Source organism: Parus major, chromosome 1 (assembly GCF_001522545.3).
Source record: "Parus major isolate Abel chromosome 1, Parus_major1.1, whole genome shotgun sequence".
Classification (NCBI taxonomy): domain Eukaryota; kingdom Metazoa; phylum Chordata; class Aves; order Passeriformes; family Paridae; genus Parus; species Parus major.
This window is the reverse complement of record NC_031768.1, coordinates 32,317,827-32,337,684: the sequence shown is the minus strand read 5'-3', so window position 1 is coordinate 32,337,684 and position 19,858 is coordinate 32,317,827. Positions and strand designations below refer to the sequence as shown.

General features: G+C 36.5%; 1 protein-coding gene across 1 annotated transcript in view; it reads left to right on the top strand.

The window, feature by feature from the left end:
• The window catches only part of OCA2 (OCA2 melanosomal transmembrane protein), a 155,478-nt gene that overhangs the window by 39,425 nt on the left and 96,195 nt on the right, over window positions 1–19,858 (top strand). Inside the window, exons 10-14 of the mRNA XM_033513614.1 lie at window positions 12,398–12,469; window positions 13,310–13,375; window positions 14,472–14,528; window positions 15,823–15,947; window positions 19,480–19,618. Of these exons, the coding sequence (XP_033369505.1) occupies window positions 12,398–12,469; window positions 13,310–13,375; window positions 14,472–14,528; window positions 15,823–15,947; window positions 19,480–19,618 (459 nt within the window). The remainder of the gene's footprint in view (window positions 1–12,397; window positions 12,470–13,309; window positions 13,376–14,471; window positions 14,529–15,822; window positions 15,948–19,479; window positions 19,619–19,858) is intronic.

Sequence of the window (19,858 nt, the reverse complement as noted above, 5' to 3'; positions counted from 1 at the left end):
ATTCCCTCCCCTTGTCTCAAAGGAGAAAAACATTCAGCTTCCTGGGGTGCTTTTGCTTTGGTCTAATCTATACTATTTTATAGACTTGTAGAAAACCACAAAGTATTTAATTCTGTTCTTGAAAGCATAAACTGCAATGGAAATTTTTAAAAGTGCATGTAAAGAGAGAGAGAGAGGAAGAAAGAGAGCAGAGAGAGAGAAGGAGAGAGGGTAAGAGAGAGAGAGTAAAGGAGAGATGAGGAGAGGGGAAAGAGAGAAGGAGAGAGAGATGAGGAGAGAGAAGGAGAGAGAGATGAGGGGAGAGAGAGAGAGAGAGAGAGAGAGAAAAAGTGTGCCAGATTTACTTTTGTTGATCTCAGCTCTACTGTCTGACCCTTCAGGATTACTGTGGACACATGGTTAAGATGGGTTACAAGTAGTTTCACAATGTTCTACAGGGACACCTGGTGTAAAATGCGGATGTATGGAGTTCAAAGCTGATGCTGCTGTGTTAAATCTGTTTGCAATGTATTTCCAGACAGGTTTTTTCTATTTTTGATCCTCAAAATATGTATGCTTTTTTGACTGAAAACCTGGAAAAAAAAAGCTAGGAAATTTAATTTTTATAAACCTCTGCTCTGAACATCCTTGTTCTTTCAGCTGAGTGTATTTGATCGTTTGCCTTCTTTGATTTCCATAATTTCATCCAGAAAAGCATTTTCCTAAAGTGATAGCCCGTTAACTGAATGATGTATCATTTCTGGTCATCAGGCATGGTCAAGGAAAAGTAGTGCAGATAAAATCTCATTTTTAGCTAACAGTTAGACAGATTAGTTAGATATCCAATAAATATGGTTAGATACTTTTGCTTTCTTGCTTTGTCACTGTTTTTGTCTACACAAAACAGGATAATAAACTGGTTATGTTAAAGAGAAATCTCTCTGCCCATCTATGTCTTAAAATATCTTTTAAAATAATAAATAATTATAATAATAAAATAATAAAAATAATGAAAATAATTTTACTGGTATTCCAAAAAGTTTTTTGAATTGATAAAACTCTTATTTTTAATGATTAACTGCATATTTGAAGCTCTGTTGAAGCTGCATTAATTAGAAATATATAAGGAGGAATGCTAGACATCAATTATTAAAGGATAGAGCTCATTAATTGAAATGAATTAATGTGTGCCCTTGTCCAACACTTTCCCTTAATAATATATTTGTTTTATGTTGTGTGTTAAAATGCGGTGTTAGCTGTTTATGATACTTGAATGAGCAGAAGCAAATGTGAAAGTAATTGCCTTTTAAAAGCTATTTTGTAAATTTAATCAGGAGAAAAGGCAAAATAACATTTATAATACTAAATTAATTTTAAAAATGAAAGAAGAAGTAAGATATACCAATAGCACATCAAATAGCAAAAAAGTAATAGAAGCAAATATCAGAAGTTTTGATAGGTGAGAGCCTTCATAGGACTTACCACAAGTGATATAATTCAGCTTCATACCCTGTCTTGTAATTAGCACTAAGAAAGATCTTGCCAGGATCTTTAAAGGGCATTTTAATGATCTGAGATCTTGAATGACATTTATGTGTCTGTATTTCTTTTTAAAATACAAATACGTGAAAGTGCAGGGTCTAGCCTTAAAAGCTCTAGTTTCTTACTAACATGAAGTATGTGCTTATAATCACAATTTTCATTACTTTAATGGAAATGGATTGTGTCAGTTTCTCTCCATATTACTTTTCTATTATTAACTAACTTAAATTATGAATAAACACCCCTTAAACTTAATTTCTTTAACACATATAAAACTGATTTTTAATAGCATCTAACCAGCAGAAATTAGCTCCAGAGAACAAAACTTTTATATGGTTTTAGTCTGACCATTTTTTGTGCCATTGTAGGCTGGTTGAAGCAGTGTTTCCTGGCAGGAAACATTCTTACAACTGGAATAAGGTGTTATTACTGCAGTCTACACTCAGTACTACACACAGTCCAGATTTTTTTTTTTAATCAAAAATTATGCTTTAGAGAGGGAATAGAAAAAGAGAGGAAATAGTTATTGGCTATTATGAAGCCTAACATTAAGTGATAGAAATGGTTTAATATTAAGGGAGATTTTTTTCTGATAAGGAAAGTAACAGATAACGTGACTTATCACAGAAGTGATCAGCTTCTCACTTCCCATCTATTCTTGTATTGATCTGTCTTTAGATATAAACTAAGAAGAGTGTGGATTAGAATGTTCCCACCTCCACAAATGTCCTCCCAAAAGATTGGTAGCAAAGGAACTGAAAAAAATCCATAGCAGTTATTGGAAAAGACTGTGTAAAAAAGGAAATAGTAGCTGATGCACTCCCTGGCCTTTGTTAGAGAGAATATATGAATATATTCCTGATGCTATGGATTTCATTTGTTTTAGGATGAAAAAGATAGTGAAGAGGAATTAAAACAGTGCTGTAGGGTTTGCTAGAAAATTAGAACAGATTATAAGAACAAACCTTCTACCCTCCTTAATAAGAGTCTGTCCCACTGTTTGGGGGTGGTAGGGAGTAAAAGAACCCAGAAGTTTTAAATACTGGGACTCTGAGGGTTGTATGAAACCTAAATCAGGGTAATTAAACATAAACATAAAATCCAGTAGCAAAACTTACCTTAAATAAAAATTGAACTTCCTCCGGAGCAGTCTAACCTCATCTGCCCTGGGCAACAAATGGGTTTGGATCTTGTTTGGAGTCCATATAACTCTAAAGCACCTTTGCCATTCAAAATCTTCTTCCCCCCATACCTCTGAAATTGTGCGCTATGATGAGGGCACTCTTGCCATCCCCAGGAGTACTGGTTTTAGGACATAAACTGGGGGTGTGCAGTAAAAGTTGCTGAGGTAGATGCTGGATGATTGGGTTGAACAAGGAGATCTAGACATGGGACAGATGTGTCTGTCCTGTCTCCCAGAGTGAAATATTCAACAAGTGTTCTCTCCCAGAGAGAACAGCCTGTTACTGAGCTACCAGTTAAGCAGTACAGACAATCAACCTTTACTGTCATTCCCTAATGCCATTCCCTGATTTAGGAGAAGACTGTGACCTCTGTGTATTTTGATCTCAGTGCATTTTGAGAAGCTCAAAATTACTTTCAATCTGCTGTGCAGGAGCGTTGTGTGTTGTTCCTTATGAGAAGGATTTTATCAGTACCCCTGAGATGCCAGGATTTCTACTGCTTTGTGTAGAGTAGAGCCACTTCCAACAATGAGGAGGCTCTAAAAGGACAGAGACAGAACCAGTAAGATAAACTAGTTATTTTTTACCTGCCCTAACAACAGCAAAGGAAAGGAAGCTCAAAGGAAGCAAAATTCTGTAAGACGAGGAAGGGATGAGTTTCAATTAAAACAAAAATGCAATATAATAGCAAGCAAAATCCTCAGCTGGATCACAGCTTGATATGTTATAATTACAATTTTGTATTATTAATCCAATATGAATATTGATTTTACACTGACTATTGCCTGCCTAATCGTTAGATCTATCTTGCTAGAAGTCAGGCTGTGCTCTGAATATGTGTGTTTTAAAGAAAAATATCTTCTTTTGGGCACTATGGTACTTCAGCAGCATGTAAACTGTCTTTAATTAAGAATGAAATAGGAAAAAAATTGCCACTGGGTGGTGCTGCTCGCTATTCTAAGGACTAGATAGGCTTGTCTGCTTTAAAAGGTGCTGCCAGGCTCCTCTTCACAGAATGCTGCTTTTTTAAATAATACGAGCCATATTTTCGACACTAAATGCAAAAACTAATTTCCAAATGGCCGTTTGCTATTTTCTGTGCCTTTTAAACCTAATTTTGCACTGTATTTTGTTCAATTTGTGAAAGACCAGCAAAACAAATGTTTTGCCCCGCCTTGCATACTATGTATTTTGTGGGTTGGTGTGTTTCCTTTCCGTTTGAGAGTGGGAATAGAACATTAAATTAGCTTAATTGAATGCTGCCGTTCAGCTTCTACCCTGCCTACGGCAACCAGAGGGGCAGAGAGCCATGAAGTCTTAAAATTTTAACAAGTTGTTTGAACGCACGTACGCTTCTAATGCACACAAACAGGGAGGAGAACCACTCAGTTCTTTCTGGGGCCTCAGACAGTGTCTTCCTTCAGCAAGAGCAAGGGCAACAGTGAAAGAAAAAACTGAAAGTGTAGAGGGCAGGCTTGAAGGGAGATAACGTGACTTTAAGTGGAAAAAGATTCAGGGAAGAAAAGTGGAGTGAAAAAAGACAGGAGATGTCAGGGATGAAAGACTCTCCAGAGGAACTGCTAGCTAGAGCAGAAAGTTCCCTGTAAAGGTAATGCAGGTGCTGCAGCTTGCTCTGCTGTTGTTCATAGTGCACAGCTGTATTTCCGTATGGTTCTATTAACCTACTATTTCAAGAGGACTGACAAAGATTCAGAAAGGGAAAGTAAAATTTCATTATTTGGTCCATGTCATTTGTTTACTAGAAATTTACTGTCTCAGGAATGCTGTGATAACTGGGATAATACAAATGGTGGCATCTTCTTCAGTTTCAGAAAATGTTCTGAAACTGCAAATGTAATTGAGGATCTCTCAGCCCTCTCAAATGCCTTTAGGACACAAAGAATGAAGGTGTGCATTGGGAACGATATCAAAGTACCTGGCTTGGATGAAGTCAGCAAAGCCTGCTGAGGTAGATGCTGGAGAACTGGATTGGCTCTTACAAGACTGACTGAAAGCTTGTTCCTAGGCCAGCCTGTTGGTAAACAAGGGTTTTGATCATGTTCTCCCACAGAAGCACTTTGGTTTATTTTCTTCTGGGTTCTTTACTGGCTCATAGACAGATCTCTTTATTTAAGTCATATAGAATATGTTTTATGTTGCTAAAATATTACAGGAATGAGTGCCTTGGCACATAAAAATTATCATCATCCTCTCTTTCTGCAGGGCTCACCTTTCCATTAGTGAGACTGGACTCAAGGCCCTGATTTACAGAATATGAGTTTGTTAATTTTCCTATGTGTCCATTCACTTCTATAGCAAGACAAAATCCCAAAATTCATACCAAGTACAGATTTGCTTCTAAAATTTGAGGCGCTATCAAGCTATCAGACATTACTGGACCTTCTGGAGTTTTCTGGAGATATATAAAACTGATTTTATTAGCATCAGAACTATTCCAACATGTAGAGTCTGGAAAACATCCATTTATGACTGTAGTGATATAAACATGGCAGACATCTCTCTTTTGTATGAATCTGATAGAAATATTAGGTATGATGTTATACCTTCTTTATCCCTCTTTACCTTAATATTCTGAGGTGAGAGGTTATTTCAAAACAAGACTTAACTCAGCAGTCATTTCAACCCTCATCACATAGGATTAAACCCTCTTCTGGGTCCTCTGTCCATCATCTGTACAAATGATACTTCTCTCCTTCCTTCCTTGTACTATGTTCTTTTCTCCAGCTTTGCTTTTTCCTCAAGTTTCCAAGGCATGAAAATCTAATAGTTTGTTTCATCTCATGCATCAAGGGTATGTTTGTCTTTGCATCATTCAAGGGCCACTTTGAACTGGTTAATCCAATGTTCCATATCAGCAGGAAGCTTTAGTCATTCAGTTTTCTCTACAAACAGCAAGCAGTGATATAGCTGAGGAAGAAAACTCATAGACTCTGAAAAGATTGCAAATTGTGCACATTGCTCGTTCAAAACCTTTGACAGAGCTATGGAGTAACAAATACCTCTGCAGAATCTAGAATCAACCTGTATATTTTCAATACAGAAGAGGTGAATGAATTAATATGGTAATTTATTCACAGAAATTAATTTGATTTCTCTTTAGTCTCTTTGTGTATCTCTCCCCCTGATTCTCTCTCTGCATTTTTCTGTGTATAGAAAGATTTTTTTATGTATAGAAAGAATTTATGTCAGCTTAATGCAGTTACTTAATCATAGGATTTCAGGGCTGCCTGTCCTAGACAAGAGTCATAAGATATCCTTACCTTGTATTTCTTGGCATGTTCTAGTTAATGTGCTGCTGTGCTTTAACCCCAGCCAGCAGCCAAGCCCCAGGAAGCCACTTGTTCAGTCCCCCACCAGAGGGATCAGAGAAAAAATCAAAAGGATAAAAGCTAGAAAGCTCATGGATTGAGATAAAGACAGTTTAATAAGGAAAGTAAAAGCTGCACATGCAAGCAAAGAAAAACAAGAAATTACTTCACTCCTTCCTATGGGCAGGCAGGTGTTCAGTCATCTCCAGGAGAGCAGGGCTCCATCATACAGAACAGTGACTTGGGAAGACAAGAACCATCACTCCAAACATCCCCCTCTTCCTCTTTCTTCCCCCCACTTTACATACTGATCATGATGTCATATAGTCTGGAATATCTCTTTGGTCTGCTGGGGTAAGCTGTCCTGGTTCACAATCTCCCATGCACCCACAGTCTGTTCATCAGCATGGGAGCAGGAAAAGCAGAAAAGGCCTTGGCTCTGCATAAACCCAGCTCAGCAATACCAAAACATTTCTCCATTATCAACCCTATGTTCAACACAAATCCAAAATACAGCCCTCTACCATTTCCTGTGAAAAAAATTAGCTTTACCCCAGCAAAAACCAGCACACGTATCATAGCTCTAAAAGTGAACTAACACAGGCATTATCTTGGACACCATATAATATTACTTTTAATCACTTTCTATTTAAGATAATAATCCTGTATAGTTTTTATATTGTATAGCATTGTATTAGAAAGTGACAAACTGTTGCCTTCCATAACTTCCCCTAAGACAGGGTTGTTTATTTTTTAAGATTGTTTACTTCCTCCACTGACATTAAATCAGAACAAATAATTTGGAGCACTATCTGAGCAGAAATAGGTATTATAGCAGAATGTCATAGATGGGTGCCTTCTTTCCTTGGGGTTGTGTAGATGTTCAGAAATTACAAAATTTGCTACAGAACCTAGTGTTTCCATTTAAAAACAGTCATTTAAGGTTGGGTATTTGTCTTTAAAAAGAGCTTATTGAATGTAAATGAATATATATGGAATATTATTTTCACAGTTATAGGCATAAATATTTGTTGTGCAGAGAATGAATAAGAGTGCATGTTAGTACTAAGATATGCTAATGTTTCTAAATCCACGCATTTCTCAAGTCAGTGCTCTTAAATGGTCTTGGTCACATATTTCATTCAAATGGCAGTACTATAATATTGATTCATCATTGATTTCTTGTAAAAATGAGTAAACTTTTGGTCCAGGATTATTTTTTTTTTTCCCAAGCAAGACATACTTATGTACAATGATGCAGTTTTGACGTATTTTGACTTATAAAAATGAGATTAATGATTAGATTTTCTAAATGCTTAACCTGGGCTAAAGTCTTATGATTCATGCCTGCATGTATAGAATACATAAAAATAATGTCCTAATCTTCAGATGAAGATATGAATAAGATACAGATGAAAAACAGATAAACTGGTCTTGTTGATTTTTGTGATGCTTGGAGTCACTTTGGGATTCTTGATGCACATCATCTTTCACCAGTGCACCCTATAGGCTTTCCTCAAGAGTTGCTCTAACCCGCCCCTGCACACTGCACCAGCATGCCACACTTTCTAAGATATGTGAAGCAACTCCCTTTTGCCTCATTAAAATCCCTACAGAGCTTACTTACTACTGCTTAACTAGGTAATTCTAAGGCAATTAATTTTCCGTTATCTTTCATTTTGCACAAACTGTTGAGGCACAGCCCCTGTGAGGAGTTCCCATGCGCTGGACACAGTGCCCCATGGCTGAGGGAGCTGCAGAATTGCTTCTGCAGAGCTTTTTTTAGGGAGAAAACTGTGGGGAGGAGGGTGAGGAGCTACAATATTAGCTGCCATCACCAGCTGAAGGGGTGTGTGTGTGCTATGCTTTCACTACCTGGTACTGGTCAGTCTCTTTACTAGAGGTGAGCATGTGGAAAATCAAATAAATAGGTCTGGCATCACAGACTTTCTTCTTCTTCTGCCCTGACCTCCTTTGTATCTGACTACATCCTATATTTCTAGTCTGCTGCTTCGTTGTGTCTAAATTGTACAATTTGCCAGAAATAATGCAAATTTCCATGAATTAAGAATTTGGCGCCATTCAGCTTTGAAGTGGATCAGCAAGGCAGAGTTCCAAGTTTTTGACCCTTGTTTTCTATCTTAAACCCAAATTTTCAGTCCTGTTGCTTGAAAGTTAGGAAAAATTACCTAAATTTTAAAGCTAAATTACCATTTTTTTCCTGCAGTTTCCATTTTTGATTTCAGCTTCTGAAGATAGTGTTAGACTTCTGCATTAATTTTCCAAAATGTGGGTTTTTTGAGCCACTTGTTTTGATCTGCTCAAGAGTGAATCAAATATGTGTAAAAAAAAGACTGAAGTTTTATCTGTATCCTACTAAAACAACTAGAATAGTCCAAGGCAAAGCAGACCACCAGAATTTGTAAAATACATGATGGTAAATTATAAGATTACTCCATCAAGGGATGTGACTGAGGAGCACATTTTCAGAGGCGTTCAGGCTAATCCTGTCTTGATTATCTTTAGGGAAAACTGCGGAAAAAAACTTCTTCCACTGCTGAGGATGTCTTCTTTTAACCCAATAAATCCTTATTAAAACATAACAAGGAATAGATACAAAACATAAAATCAGAAAAAACCTATCCTAGGGTAAATTTTGCTGCTCTTCCTCCTTGTCCCCTGAGAATTAAGAAATAAACTAGAGACTTTATAAAGTCTAATAGGGATTTGGCTGTTGATTTTATAAGGAAGGTCTCAGCAGTTCTGGAGGTAGGTGAAAAATACATAATACCCATATGTGGATGTAGGCTTGGTAATAACTGTATCCTTGTTGAAATGCAGCGATGTTTCCACTCTATCAAATGTAAATTAATTTATCAGTAAAATAAGAAGTTTAATAAAACAGGCTTCACTGGAGACAAAATGGATAAGGATGTAATAGGGGCTCCTTTTGAAGCTTTGCATTAAAATCATTGACACTCATCTCTCAAAGCTATTCTCCCTTATAACAAAGGACTTGTGGAAATAAAATGTTTGGTACAATATATCATTTACCAAATATCTTCAGAAACACAATTTAGGAATACGCATGTGCTGGATTTCAGCTGGGAAAGGTATGCTCTGAAATAGCACCCAGGTCATCATTCAATTGGCTTCTAAATATTTTCCTTTTGCCTCCTGGAACACCATACAAGATTTACTGTCTGGTATTCAGAATAATTTTTATAATGATGCTGTTGCAGTCTACCAAATTGTTTGATGAACTCAGTGCAAAAATTCCAAAGCACTTTCAAAGAGATAAATAAATTTAAATCTGGGAAAGATTTAGGCTTTCTAAATCCAATTTGCATTATAGTTCTAGAACTGTATATTGTTAATTAGTATCAAGCAAAAAGACTTGTGGCATAAATTACTTGAGTAGCTTTAATCTCTTACTTTAAAATGAACTCCTGAATTAAGAGTATGGAAACTGTTAGAATCAGCTGTCAGCACGTTGTGTTTATCACACAGCAGGCAATCATGAGACAAACTTTCTACAAAGAATTATGAAACAAAATTGCTATAGTAGCCTTTCCTAGTCTTCGCTTACTCTGAATTGACTCTGAGGTTGCTATCAACACAGATAAATTGTTGACATTGTTGTTTCACTGTTGTAGCTTTGGGTATTTTCAATTTTTTATATTAAATACTGTAAATATCCATTCCATTTTTTTTTTTCAATTTCTTCATCTCTTGGCCTTGTAATGACCTGTATAAGTGAGCTCTAAAGTGCACCCTGCTTTGTAAAGAGTGAAATTGGAGCTGCATTGTTTTCAGTAGCCCTTTGTACTGGTATTACTGTCCCTTTGAAAAAGGCAAGAGCCCTATCCTTTGCTATTGCAGTAAGTAGCCCTGCTAGATATTCTTCAGACAAAAATAAAGGTGATGGTGATGATGAAGATGCCCTTTTTGGAAAGAGTTTATAAGGTTTGCAGTTGGAATGGGAGGTGGGGAGCTCTAGCATGCAAACTTTATGCTAAAATCTTTCTATCTTCCTCCTCATCAGTTCTATCTTTCTCATCTCCGTGGTCATTGCACAAGGGTATGCACTTTCTCGAGTGGGAGAAGGATCAGGTGAATAGAGATGATTTCTCACTTAACCTTTAAAAATGTCTTTCGATCCAGAAGCTCACTAAATCTCTCAGCTTTCCTGGGATTAAGTCACTGTCATAATTTATTTCTGAGCCCTTTCAATTCTCTACCTGAGCTGTTGTTTATGGATACATTCCACAATTCATCCTGAAAAGATACTCATCCTCCTGCCAATCTTCAAAAGGTTTTGATCATCTGTACTATTTTTCTAAAGAATAATAATGGAATTTTGCTTAATATAATGCCCTCCAAATATGTAATAGATGGAATTGTGGTTCAAGAAATGTCAGAACTCATAACCTGCATCTCCTAACTTGTACATTTGTAAGTTTTTAAGCATACCTTTGCAAATAGGTTATCTGTTCGGGGTTTATTTTCTATGAAAAGAAAATTAATGAGAGTAATCTATTATTTCCTAAAGCTTCCTAAATATCAAATTTTGAATATTTACATGTCTCAGAGTTTACATAAATGTTATTTCTAGGCTTTACATTACCTTATGACTTACATTTGATAGTTTGCTGGAATGAAGACTTGTATTTTTACTAAGTTTTTTATAATAATGCTTTGTACATTGTGCATTCTTCGGGATATACTTTTGTATATCCTTATTGAAAAACCACTGAAATGAAGAACTGACAGATGACTCAATTTGTTCAGTTTCTTTCTGCATAAATTAAAGCAAACTTCACCCATAGGTGACAGCAAACTCTTGGAAACTGAAAATGCAGTCAACCCAATGCAAGCAATTAAGTACACAACACTGACAGCAAATTTGGAAATATGCAAAAAATCTGTAGCTAAACAAATCTCAGAAAACTTATGATACCTTTCTGAGAACTGCAAAAGAGCTATCTAACGTGGGTGGGCATTGCACGAGGAGTTTGAGGCCAGCTGAGGATTTTCCTGTTGCCTACACTTGAGCTTGGCTCTGGTAGGATGCTGATCCCCTTCCCTAATGGACAGCTCTGCTTGGCATCTGTTATTGGAGAGAGCTGTAAGGTCTAATTGCTGCACCTGACTGCCAGCCAGAAGGGCTATGGAATGTTCTCAAATGCTCCCCACCTTTGCAGAATCAGAAGGGCCATAAGCGTACTTACATGTCAATGCACTGAAAGGGAAATGCAACATGAGCCAGTGGGTTATCACACACATTTCTGTAGGAGCTGGTGTGAGCTGTAATCTGTGCTCTGAACAAGTAGGTCATGAGGGCATAAAAATCTTGGTCTGATCTCTTGCTCTGTGGCCATGCATATGTTATTCTTCAGTGCATTTTTAAGGAAAACAGGAGAATGAGACAGAAAATTTTTTTGCTTTTTTAAGCTGATTAATTTATATATTTATTTTTTTAGTAATTTGCTAAATTGTGTAGTTCTTTGCCATTTCCATTAAAACTGTATAATCAAGGAGAAAAAACAAAGCCAAATCTTGCTTTTTCTTTACAAACAAGGAGGGCCTTGAGACACTCTCATCCTATTGTTTATTATCAGCAAAATATTTCTTATGAAATTAGCAGCAAATAAAATATTTCTAGACTGTTTTATTTCTTTCTCAACAATAATTTTAACTTGTGTTGGAATAATATTTAAACACATTAATAGTGAAAGCTGGTAATTAGATTCAGTCTTTTGTAGTGTGATTTTCATTAATTACATGCTTACTTTAGCCGAGTTATTTTACGCAATCTGTGATCTTCCAGACATAGAGGATTAAATAACTACAGATCAATTCCTGGAGAGATAAAGCACATTTTCAGGGTGCACTTGCTGAATAAGTCCCTACTACAGGATCACCTCCCTGCCATGCACCTTCTTTCCATGGGATGTGAAGGGAAGCCAACAGGACCAGGCTTTTTGATCCTTAAATTAGGGAAGATGAATTGCTTTCCTTCTTGGGTCACCTACTGGCAAATATAAGAAACTGGTGCTGAAGTCCCTTCTCTACCAGGATATTAGAGATGAGACTTCCCAGAAGGGTTTGCACAGGCAAGGCTTCAGCTGGTTGGTTTTTTATTTTGTTTCATTTGGTTTCTGTTTGTTTGTTTGTTTGTTTGTGGTTTTTTGTTGTTGTTTTTAATAGCAAAGTAATTAACCATCCTTTGTTCAGAAAAAAACCCTCAAGCAAGCCAAAAAAATAATTGCCTACATGAGTTTTTATCTTTTCTCCCACTCCTTTTTAATTCTAAGGAGATACTTAGAGGAGTTTGTGGTCAATTCTTATCCTTTGTTGCAGATTGTTCACAGGACCCTTGCAGCCATGCTGGGCTCTTTGGCCGCTTTAGCTGCCTTAGCCATTGTTGGGGAGGTAAGTTATCAAACGGTGAGCTCTCCCTTTGTTTCTGGCTGTGGTGGCAGGTATCATCAATTTCCATGTTTGCCCACTTCCAACTGAGCACATGGCAAAGCAATGGTTTTTAAGAAAGAGAAATAGTAGGACAGAAACTGGGGTGGGAAGACAGGTCAGGCTAATGTATAGACAAGGAGAGTACAAAAAAGTCACTTGATGCTTTTTTTGTTCTGATTTGAAGGAAGCTGACTACAACCATTTTCAGCTTAATCCAGCATTAGTTTAACACTGTTATTTTCGGTAATGTTAGGCTACCAAGCAAACCCAAATGGAAATGCATTGCTTTATGCTACCCTAAATAATTACATCTCATGCTTGCATGTTCCAACCCTTTTGTTTCACCTGCTGCTTACTCTTAGTTGATATATAGTGAAACCTCAGATTGATTTTCTCAGTTGTTCTCATAGCCATATCATTACTCTGTTCCCTTTAATTCCCTCCAGTTTGTTCACAGGTGAAGTGGTATGCTTTTGTTCTCTTACTAAAAAAGAAACTGCATGTACCAAGTAATTTAGTTATCTTTTATTTCTGTAATGTTATGTAAGGAACAACTAGACCAACCAATAGCCTGATAATGACCCACTTAGGATGCCAGCAGTACTTTGAATTAGTAATAATAATAATAATAATAATAGTAGTAATGGCAATAGTAAAGAGTCCTTTTTATGTAGCTTGTAGGAACACTTATTAATTTCCATCACATTTATTTAAATGGTTCATCAATTAAGTGGAGTTTGTAAGTCACAGCTAATCACAAGTTAGGTGGCATTCACTTGTAATTGTATTTTTTGATTGCAGAGGCCAAGTATGGTCAAAGTGGTGGAGTGGATTGACTATGAGACACTGGCATTATTGTTTGGAATGGTAACTAAAATATATATTTTGCTCTAAAAGTGCTAAAATAATCACATTCTATAAAGAGATGTTTCCTTTCAAAACATTTTTTAATTGTACTTTACTCAGACAACTTATGATGAACATTTGTATCTTAAGAGATTTACCAAAAAGGATGAGGATCAGATCTCTGAAGGAGTCTTTCTGAAATGTTGATCCTTTTATATATATATATATATATATATATATATTTTAAATCTGTGAAATTGTATTGATAGCATGCCAAAAACATCCTTGGGATTTATAAAAGGAAAGACCTGTTTAAGGGCCAAACATTATCACTCTCATTTATCTTTTTAATTTTGTTTGTTCAAAACCTTCCTCAAACACACTCTGCTGGAAAAGTGGTTTTCTGTCTTACTATTATGTCTGAAACTGCAAAAAAGCAAGCCAGAAATGGAGAAGTAATATCTGATGAGATTATAATCATATATTATTTTAATCACTTTGCCCAGAGCTATTTGTGGTAAAATGCATTGTCCGAGTGCTATTAGAGTCTAACACAAAATATACAATACACAGAGACAAAATTACAATTATCTGTTTCCATTCTGAGCTTTTCTTATTTCCTGACACTAGTCCTGGCATTCCCCACAGAAAAATAAAGTAAAAAAATAAAAAAAATCTGTTGGGAGCAAAGACAGAAGGACAGGAGACCTCTCAGATGTGGGAAAATGCAATCAGTTCTTATCTTCTGTGCTCTACAGAGTATCACTGCAGAGAGCAAACATGCTTATTGGTTTTTCTTGATTAATGATATAAGGGAAATACATTGAGTACTTAATCTATGATGTCCACTTAGTCACTACAAATAAAATTCAACTAGACTTGTATGACATTTACAGACTGCTTATGTTGAGAAGTATATTTCACCATATGATACATTAACTAGAGATATCTGGCAGCTGTAGTGGATATACTAAGAGTGATTAGATTCTCAAAACCATGTCAGATAAGAAGTCTGTTTGTCAGAATCACAAACTGCTTTGCTTTAGTTTTGAGTAATAATTCAATTACTTTTTTATATCTGTTCCAAGTGATTATATTTTTCTTCATCTTTTGGTAGATGGTTTTGGTGGCCATATTTTCAGAGACCGGATTCTTTGACTATTGTGCAGTAAAGGTGGGTTTATTTGGTACTTATAATTATTTCTAAATTTATCAAGTTAGTATTTATTCAAATCTGTCACACCAAGCTTGATCTTTAAAGAACCTTTCTTAGGTCAACATATACTTATCACACTAGAAATGACAGTGGTCATGTTGTAATACTGGAAAAATCCTGTGTTGATGAAAGGAAGCCCTTAACGCAATTTCGTTTTTACAGGAGAATGTTAAAGGTCCCCAGTAGGGTACACAAGCATTTGGACATTATTAAGCTGAGTATTTCACTGATTTCCCCAGGATTGCAGTTTTGCTGTAGCTGAACTCTCTATTTGTGCTTGGCAGTGGGACAGAAGAAATATAGGAACTATTGTTAACTTTATGACCGCACATGAGAAGAGGCCGCAGACCTTTGCATAGTAGCAGAACAAAAGATTACATGAAAAGTGTAATTCATAGAATCACAGCCATAGAATTAGAGAATGGTATGGGTTGGAAGAAACTTCAATCGTGTTCCAATCCCCCTGCCATGGGCAAGGACACCTTCCACTTGAGAAGATTTCTTAGAACCCCATCCAGCCTGGCCTTGACCACTTCCATTTCAGGGATGGGACATCCACAGCTTCTCTGGGTAACCTGTTGCAGTCTCACCACCCTTACAGTAAAGAATTTCTCCCTTATCTAATCTGAACTTATTCTCCCAGTTTAAAGCCAGTCTCCCTTGTCCTATCACTACATACCCTTACCCAAAGACTCCACCCCGCAGCTGTCTTATTGAACCCCTTTAGGAGCTGAAAAGTGCTGTAAGGTGACCTCAGAGCCTTCTCTTCTCCAGGCTGAACAACTCAGATCTCTTCCAGCCTATTCTCATAGGAGAGGTGCTCCAGTGTTTTGATTCTGTGGCCCTCCTCTGGACTCAGTCCAGCAGTGCTGTTCTGAGGATGGGAAATGTGTCCCAGGTGTGGAGAGGATGGGAGGTCTGAACCATGTTAGTCCACCTGGGCATGCAGGCAGAAGGTGGGGACTCAGCCCCTCTTCTGCCACAGACCTCCTTTATGACTGGCAGCAGAGCCTGGTGTTTCTTCAGACTTGTTTCTTTTGCATGATGGGATTGTTTGCCCACTTCCATGAATTATTTTCTTCCCAAGTTATTTAGTATTGGAGAGGGTGCTGTTGGAGTAATAGTAAAGGAATAGCAAATGCTCTGAGCTCATTTTTGCTTGAATTTGATCAAGTTGCTTTATCTATAATTTTTTGATATCTAAGCTAGAGTGATCTAGTCCATTAATTTTGCTTCTGTTTGTTTTTCCTAGGCTTATCGGTTTTCTCGAGGCAAGGTGTGGGCCATGATTACATTTCTGTGCCTTATTGCTGCAATTCTTTCTGCATTTTTGGACAATGTTACCACTATGCTGCTCTTTACTCCAGTAACCATAAGGTATTTTATTGTTATGGTTTTGGACTTGGTCTTTTGTAGCCAGCAATCACTAGTGGACATGTGTGCAAAATACTTGTTTGAATTTTTTTTTTAGTAATTTGAATGCAAATCAGAACTTCAAATAATCTTATTGTAGTAGAATTAAAAGCTAGCACTTTCAGAGGGATGGGTTGCCTTTTGCCTTTGCATTAATATTGAGCACATATTTGAAACCTGTGAACACTGTCTTGGCAGCTAATCATTCTGGTTTTTCTTCATACCTCAACTACAATAGCATATTGCACCAAATGCTCCCTAGCAGATGAATTTTTTTTTCCTGTAAAGCAGACAGAATTTTTAAATTAAAGCTGCCTTATCCTTTTCTGGATAATATTTATATACAATTTTAGATAGTAATTTATGTTTTAGTGAAATTGTTATGCCTTCTAATATTAGTGACAAATTTTTAAAAAGTCCATTTATCGACTAACAGCTTTCTTCTTGAATCTGAATCTTATTTCTGTTGGTGATCATGTCATTGGGACAGCTAGTGGTTAATTGAACAGTTTTAGGTTATATATTTGGAACTTTGAGCAGACAACCGTGAATTTAATTACTTCAGATTTCTGTAAATTAATAACTTGTGATTTGCAACTACATTTAATCAATGTGGGATTGTAAATTACTGTTTAACCCGAATTTAACTTATATCTGGTCAGGCAAATCTGTTTAATCCAGTTCAGTTTCAGAATGATCTGGTGCATTTTAGAAATGATCCTGAGAGATGTAATGCTTGCAGTCATTATCACATTAAAGTACACAAAATTCTATTAAGATATGCCCCCTCTTTAAAATGCAGTGTAAAGCAGTAAAAAACAATTTTGCAAGTGGCATTTATTCTAGACTGGAAACAGCTGGTGAATGAAAGCTCCATTTGTCTTCTGTCTGATTATATTTTAAAGAGATGGCTTTGCAGTACCCTAATCAATAATTGCATTTCTAACAGTAAGCAGAACTGGAACTATTAAACACCAAGTTTTCTTTAGCTGTGTTGCAGAATATATTGGATAAATATAATTTGGGAATGGATTGAAATCCAGAAGTCAATGTAGCATAAAAAGCTTTTCACAGTCAGAGCTACGGTAACATTTATTCTGTTTTCAAAGAATACTAGAATAGCCCTGCTTGAAGGCACCTCGAAGGGTCTCTTCCAACCTTTCATGGGAAAGGAAACCTAGATGAGATTATCTGGTACTCTGTTCAATCACTTCTTGAAAACCTCCAGTGATGGGGGCTCTACCACATCCCTGGGGAGGTTGTTCAAGCAGTTAATTGCTTTCACCATAACTATTTTTTCTTATGTTGAGGTGAAATCTCTCCCTTGTACTTGTTACCTCTTGTCTTCTCCATGTGGACCCCCGTGAAGGGAGAGTCTCTGCCTTTGTAACCACGTTTAAGTAATGGACTTTTATACTAAATGCATACTAAGTCCTTTTGTTTTATACTAAATGAGGCTGTAACACTGAAGAAGGGGAAACTCAGTATGTGAGAAACATTTGTATTTGAATCACTATCAAAACACAAATAAAATTTTATCTCACCTACTAAAGCCAAGTAATTGCCTACTTCAAAAAGCTTCATGCTGGGGGTCATTTTCTTTTTTATCTCACTCCTATTGTCTACAGCTCCACTGTGTTGCACTGTGCAGACTCCATTGCCATGGAGATAAAGCTTGCAGAAAATCATACTGATTCTACGAACATAAGGGATTATATTTCCTGTAATAAGGTGTAAAACATGATACTTGTTTCATTCTGCATTTGTAGTAAGCTGCTAAAAAAAGTAATAACTACCCCCTTTTAGCTGTTGCTTATTTTCAAGATACTCTGTTATTGGGAACGGGTAAAGGCTAATATTTTTACATGAGGAATTATATAACCAGGATAGTTGAGGAACTGTGTTCCTACTATACAGCTAAGATGTTCTGATGGTTTTATACTTTGGGCTTAGCCTTTTCTTACTTAAATTAGAGTTCTCTTTCCAAGATACTACTAGACCCATCAAAAAGAAAGAGTCACTAAAGAAATTTTAGATTGTATTTTGAAATACTAGGAAATCAAGGAGCAATGGAGTTAAAATTGCAAGTACAATTGTAGTCTTGTGCCACAATCGATACATTTGGACCAGTTGTACTACAAAGTACCCTTTAACTGAATGATTTCATGCTGCCAAGGAAATAGTGTATTTTTGCACAGTTATTATTTTCCAGAGTTTTTATGTGCTAACATATATACCATCTGACAGTGTTTTTTCTGAGTTTTAAATTGACACTCTTGGTGATAGTGTAAGTGAATCAGGTTAAACTTCTTTTTGCAATGTACTCTTTTCTCTTTGAAATGTAGGTTTTAATAACACCGACTTAGGTTAAAAAATGAAGTTCAACACTTCTTTACAGAAATGTGTGAGAGAATTGCAGTGAGAAAACATTCTTCCTGCACACTCTTCCCCCCATTTATTACGAGATATAGAGGACAATAATTTAAGTGTGGCTTCCATTTTTACCTTCTGGAGCAATCTTTGATAAGTTGTGAGTGCTTAGGTGTGACTTGAACTTTCAGCCTTTTTTACCACAGCCTGAGTTTAAAGTCAAACACGGACTTCAGAGCAGAGTGGATTATGCGGGTGTGTGCGTAAATGTAATCTGTGAGTTGGAGTAATCTGTGTGAAGATTACTCTGTGTAAGTGGGCTCTGAGCTCAAACAGATCATGAGGTTACTGAGTCAACAACAGTGTTTGTCAGAGCACTTTAAGGTGCTTCTTATTACAGAAGCATTTTACTTTTTCTTATCAAAGCAGCATCCTACTAAATAAGTATTAAATATATTTGAACTGCTGAAAACATTTTGAGATTTTTTTAACCATAAGGAATGTGTATTTTCTGCTCCTGCTTCATTGCAAATAGAAATACTCATGATCAAGCTTTAGAGAAGGAGGAAAATGGGAACAGAATAAACTGGATTAACCTAGCCTGAAAGCTGAAATCTCTAATAGATGATTCATGGCTAATAGGCAGCCTGCTCAATCCTCTACCACTGCTTCCATAAGAAAGTTAATCACTGCTGCTGAGTGCAGAGCCTGTGGCTGACCAGAGTAGTTTTCCACAGGTCAGTGCACCTTAAGGACCATGGTCAGTGCAGCTTACAGACCATGGTTTCAGAAGCTGTATCACACTGAAAACCTGAAATGCTATTTTCTGTGTAGTTCTATTCTTGTAATAGTTGACTACTTTTAATTAAATGCTTTTAAAAATGCATCAGTTTTGTAGGCATAAATAATTGCACTTTAAATGTAAAGAAAATCTATAAATTTTAATTTATATTGTTATAATTACTCTAGCACAATAAATGCTCAAATACACTTTATTGACACATTGTATTTAAAATCCTGCAATTTGTCTGTGAAATGACTGCATTTTGTAATTTTTGTGTATTTTAAGATTTCAGGTAATTTATGCATGGGATAAAAAGTTAATTTCATTATTTTTACACTGCAGGCTCTGTGAAGTACTTAATCTTGATCCTAGGCACGTCCTGATTGCGGAAGTAATCTTCACAAATATTGGGGGGGCTGCCACTGCTGTTGGGGATCCTCCAAATGTGATTATTGTTTCAAAGCAGGAGCTGAGGAAGAGGGTATGTACTGCAGTCGTTTGGCTACTAAAATAAAGTAGTGTGTTGACCTATGCAATGTTGATCCTTCTCTTCCCCCAGACAGCCATATAAACAGAACATAATCTACTTTTTTTTTTAGTAGGATGATCAGATAGAAGAGAGCCATCTTTTGGGGACAAAATAGTGATAAAATATTCTCAGTCCAGACTTTTTGATCTGGACTGAGAATACAGGTTTCCTTTTTTTGTTATTGGAGAGGAT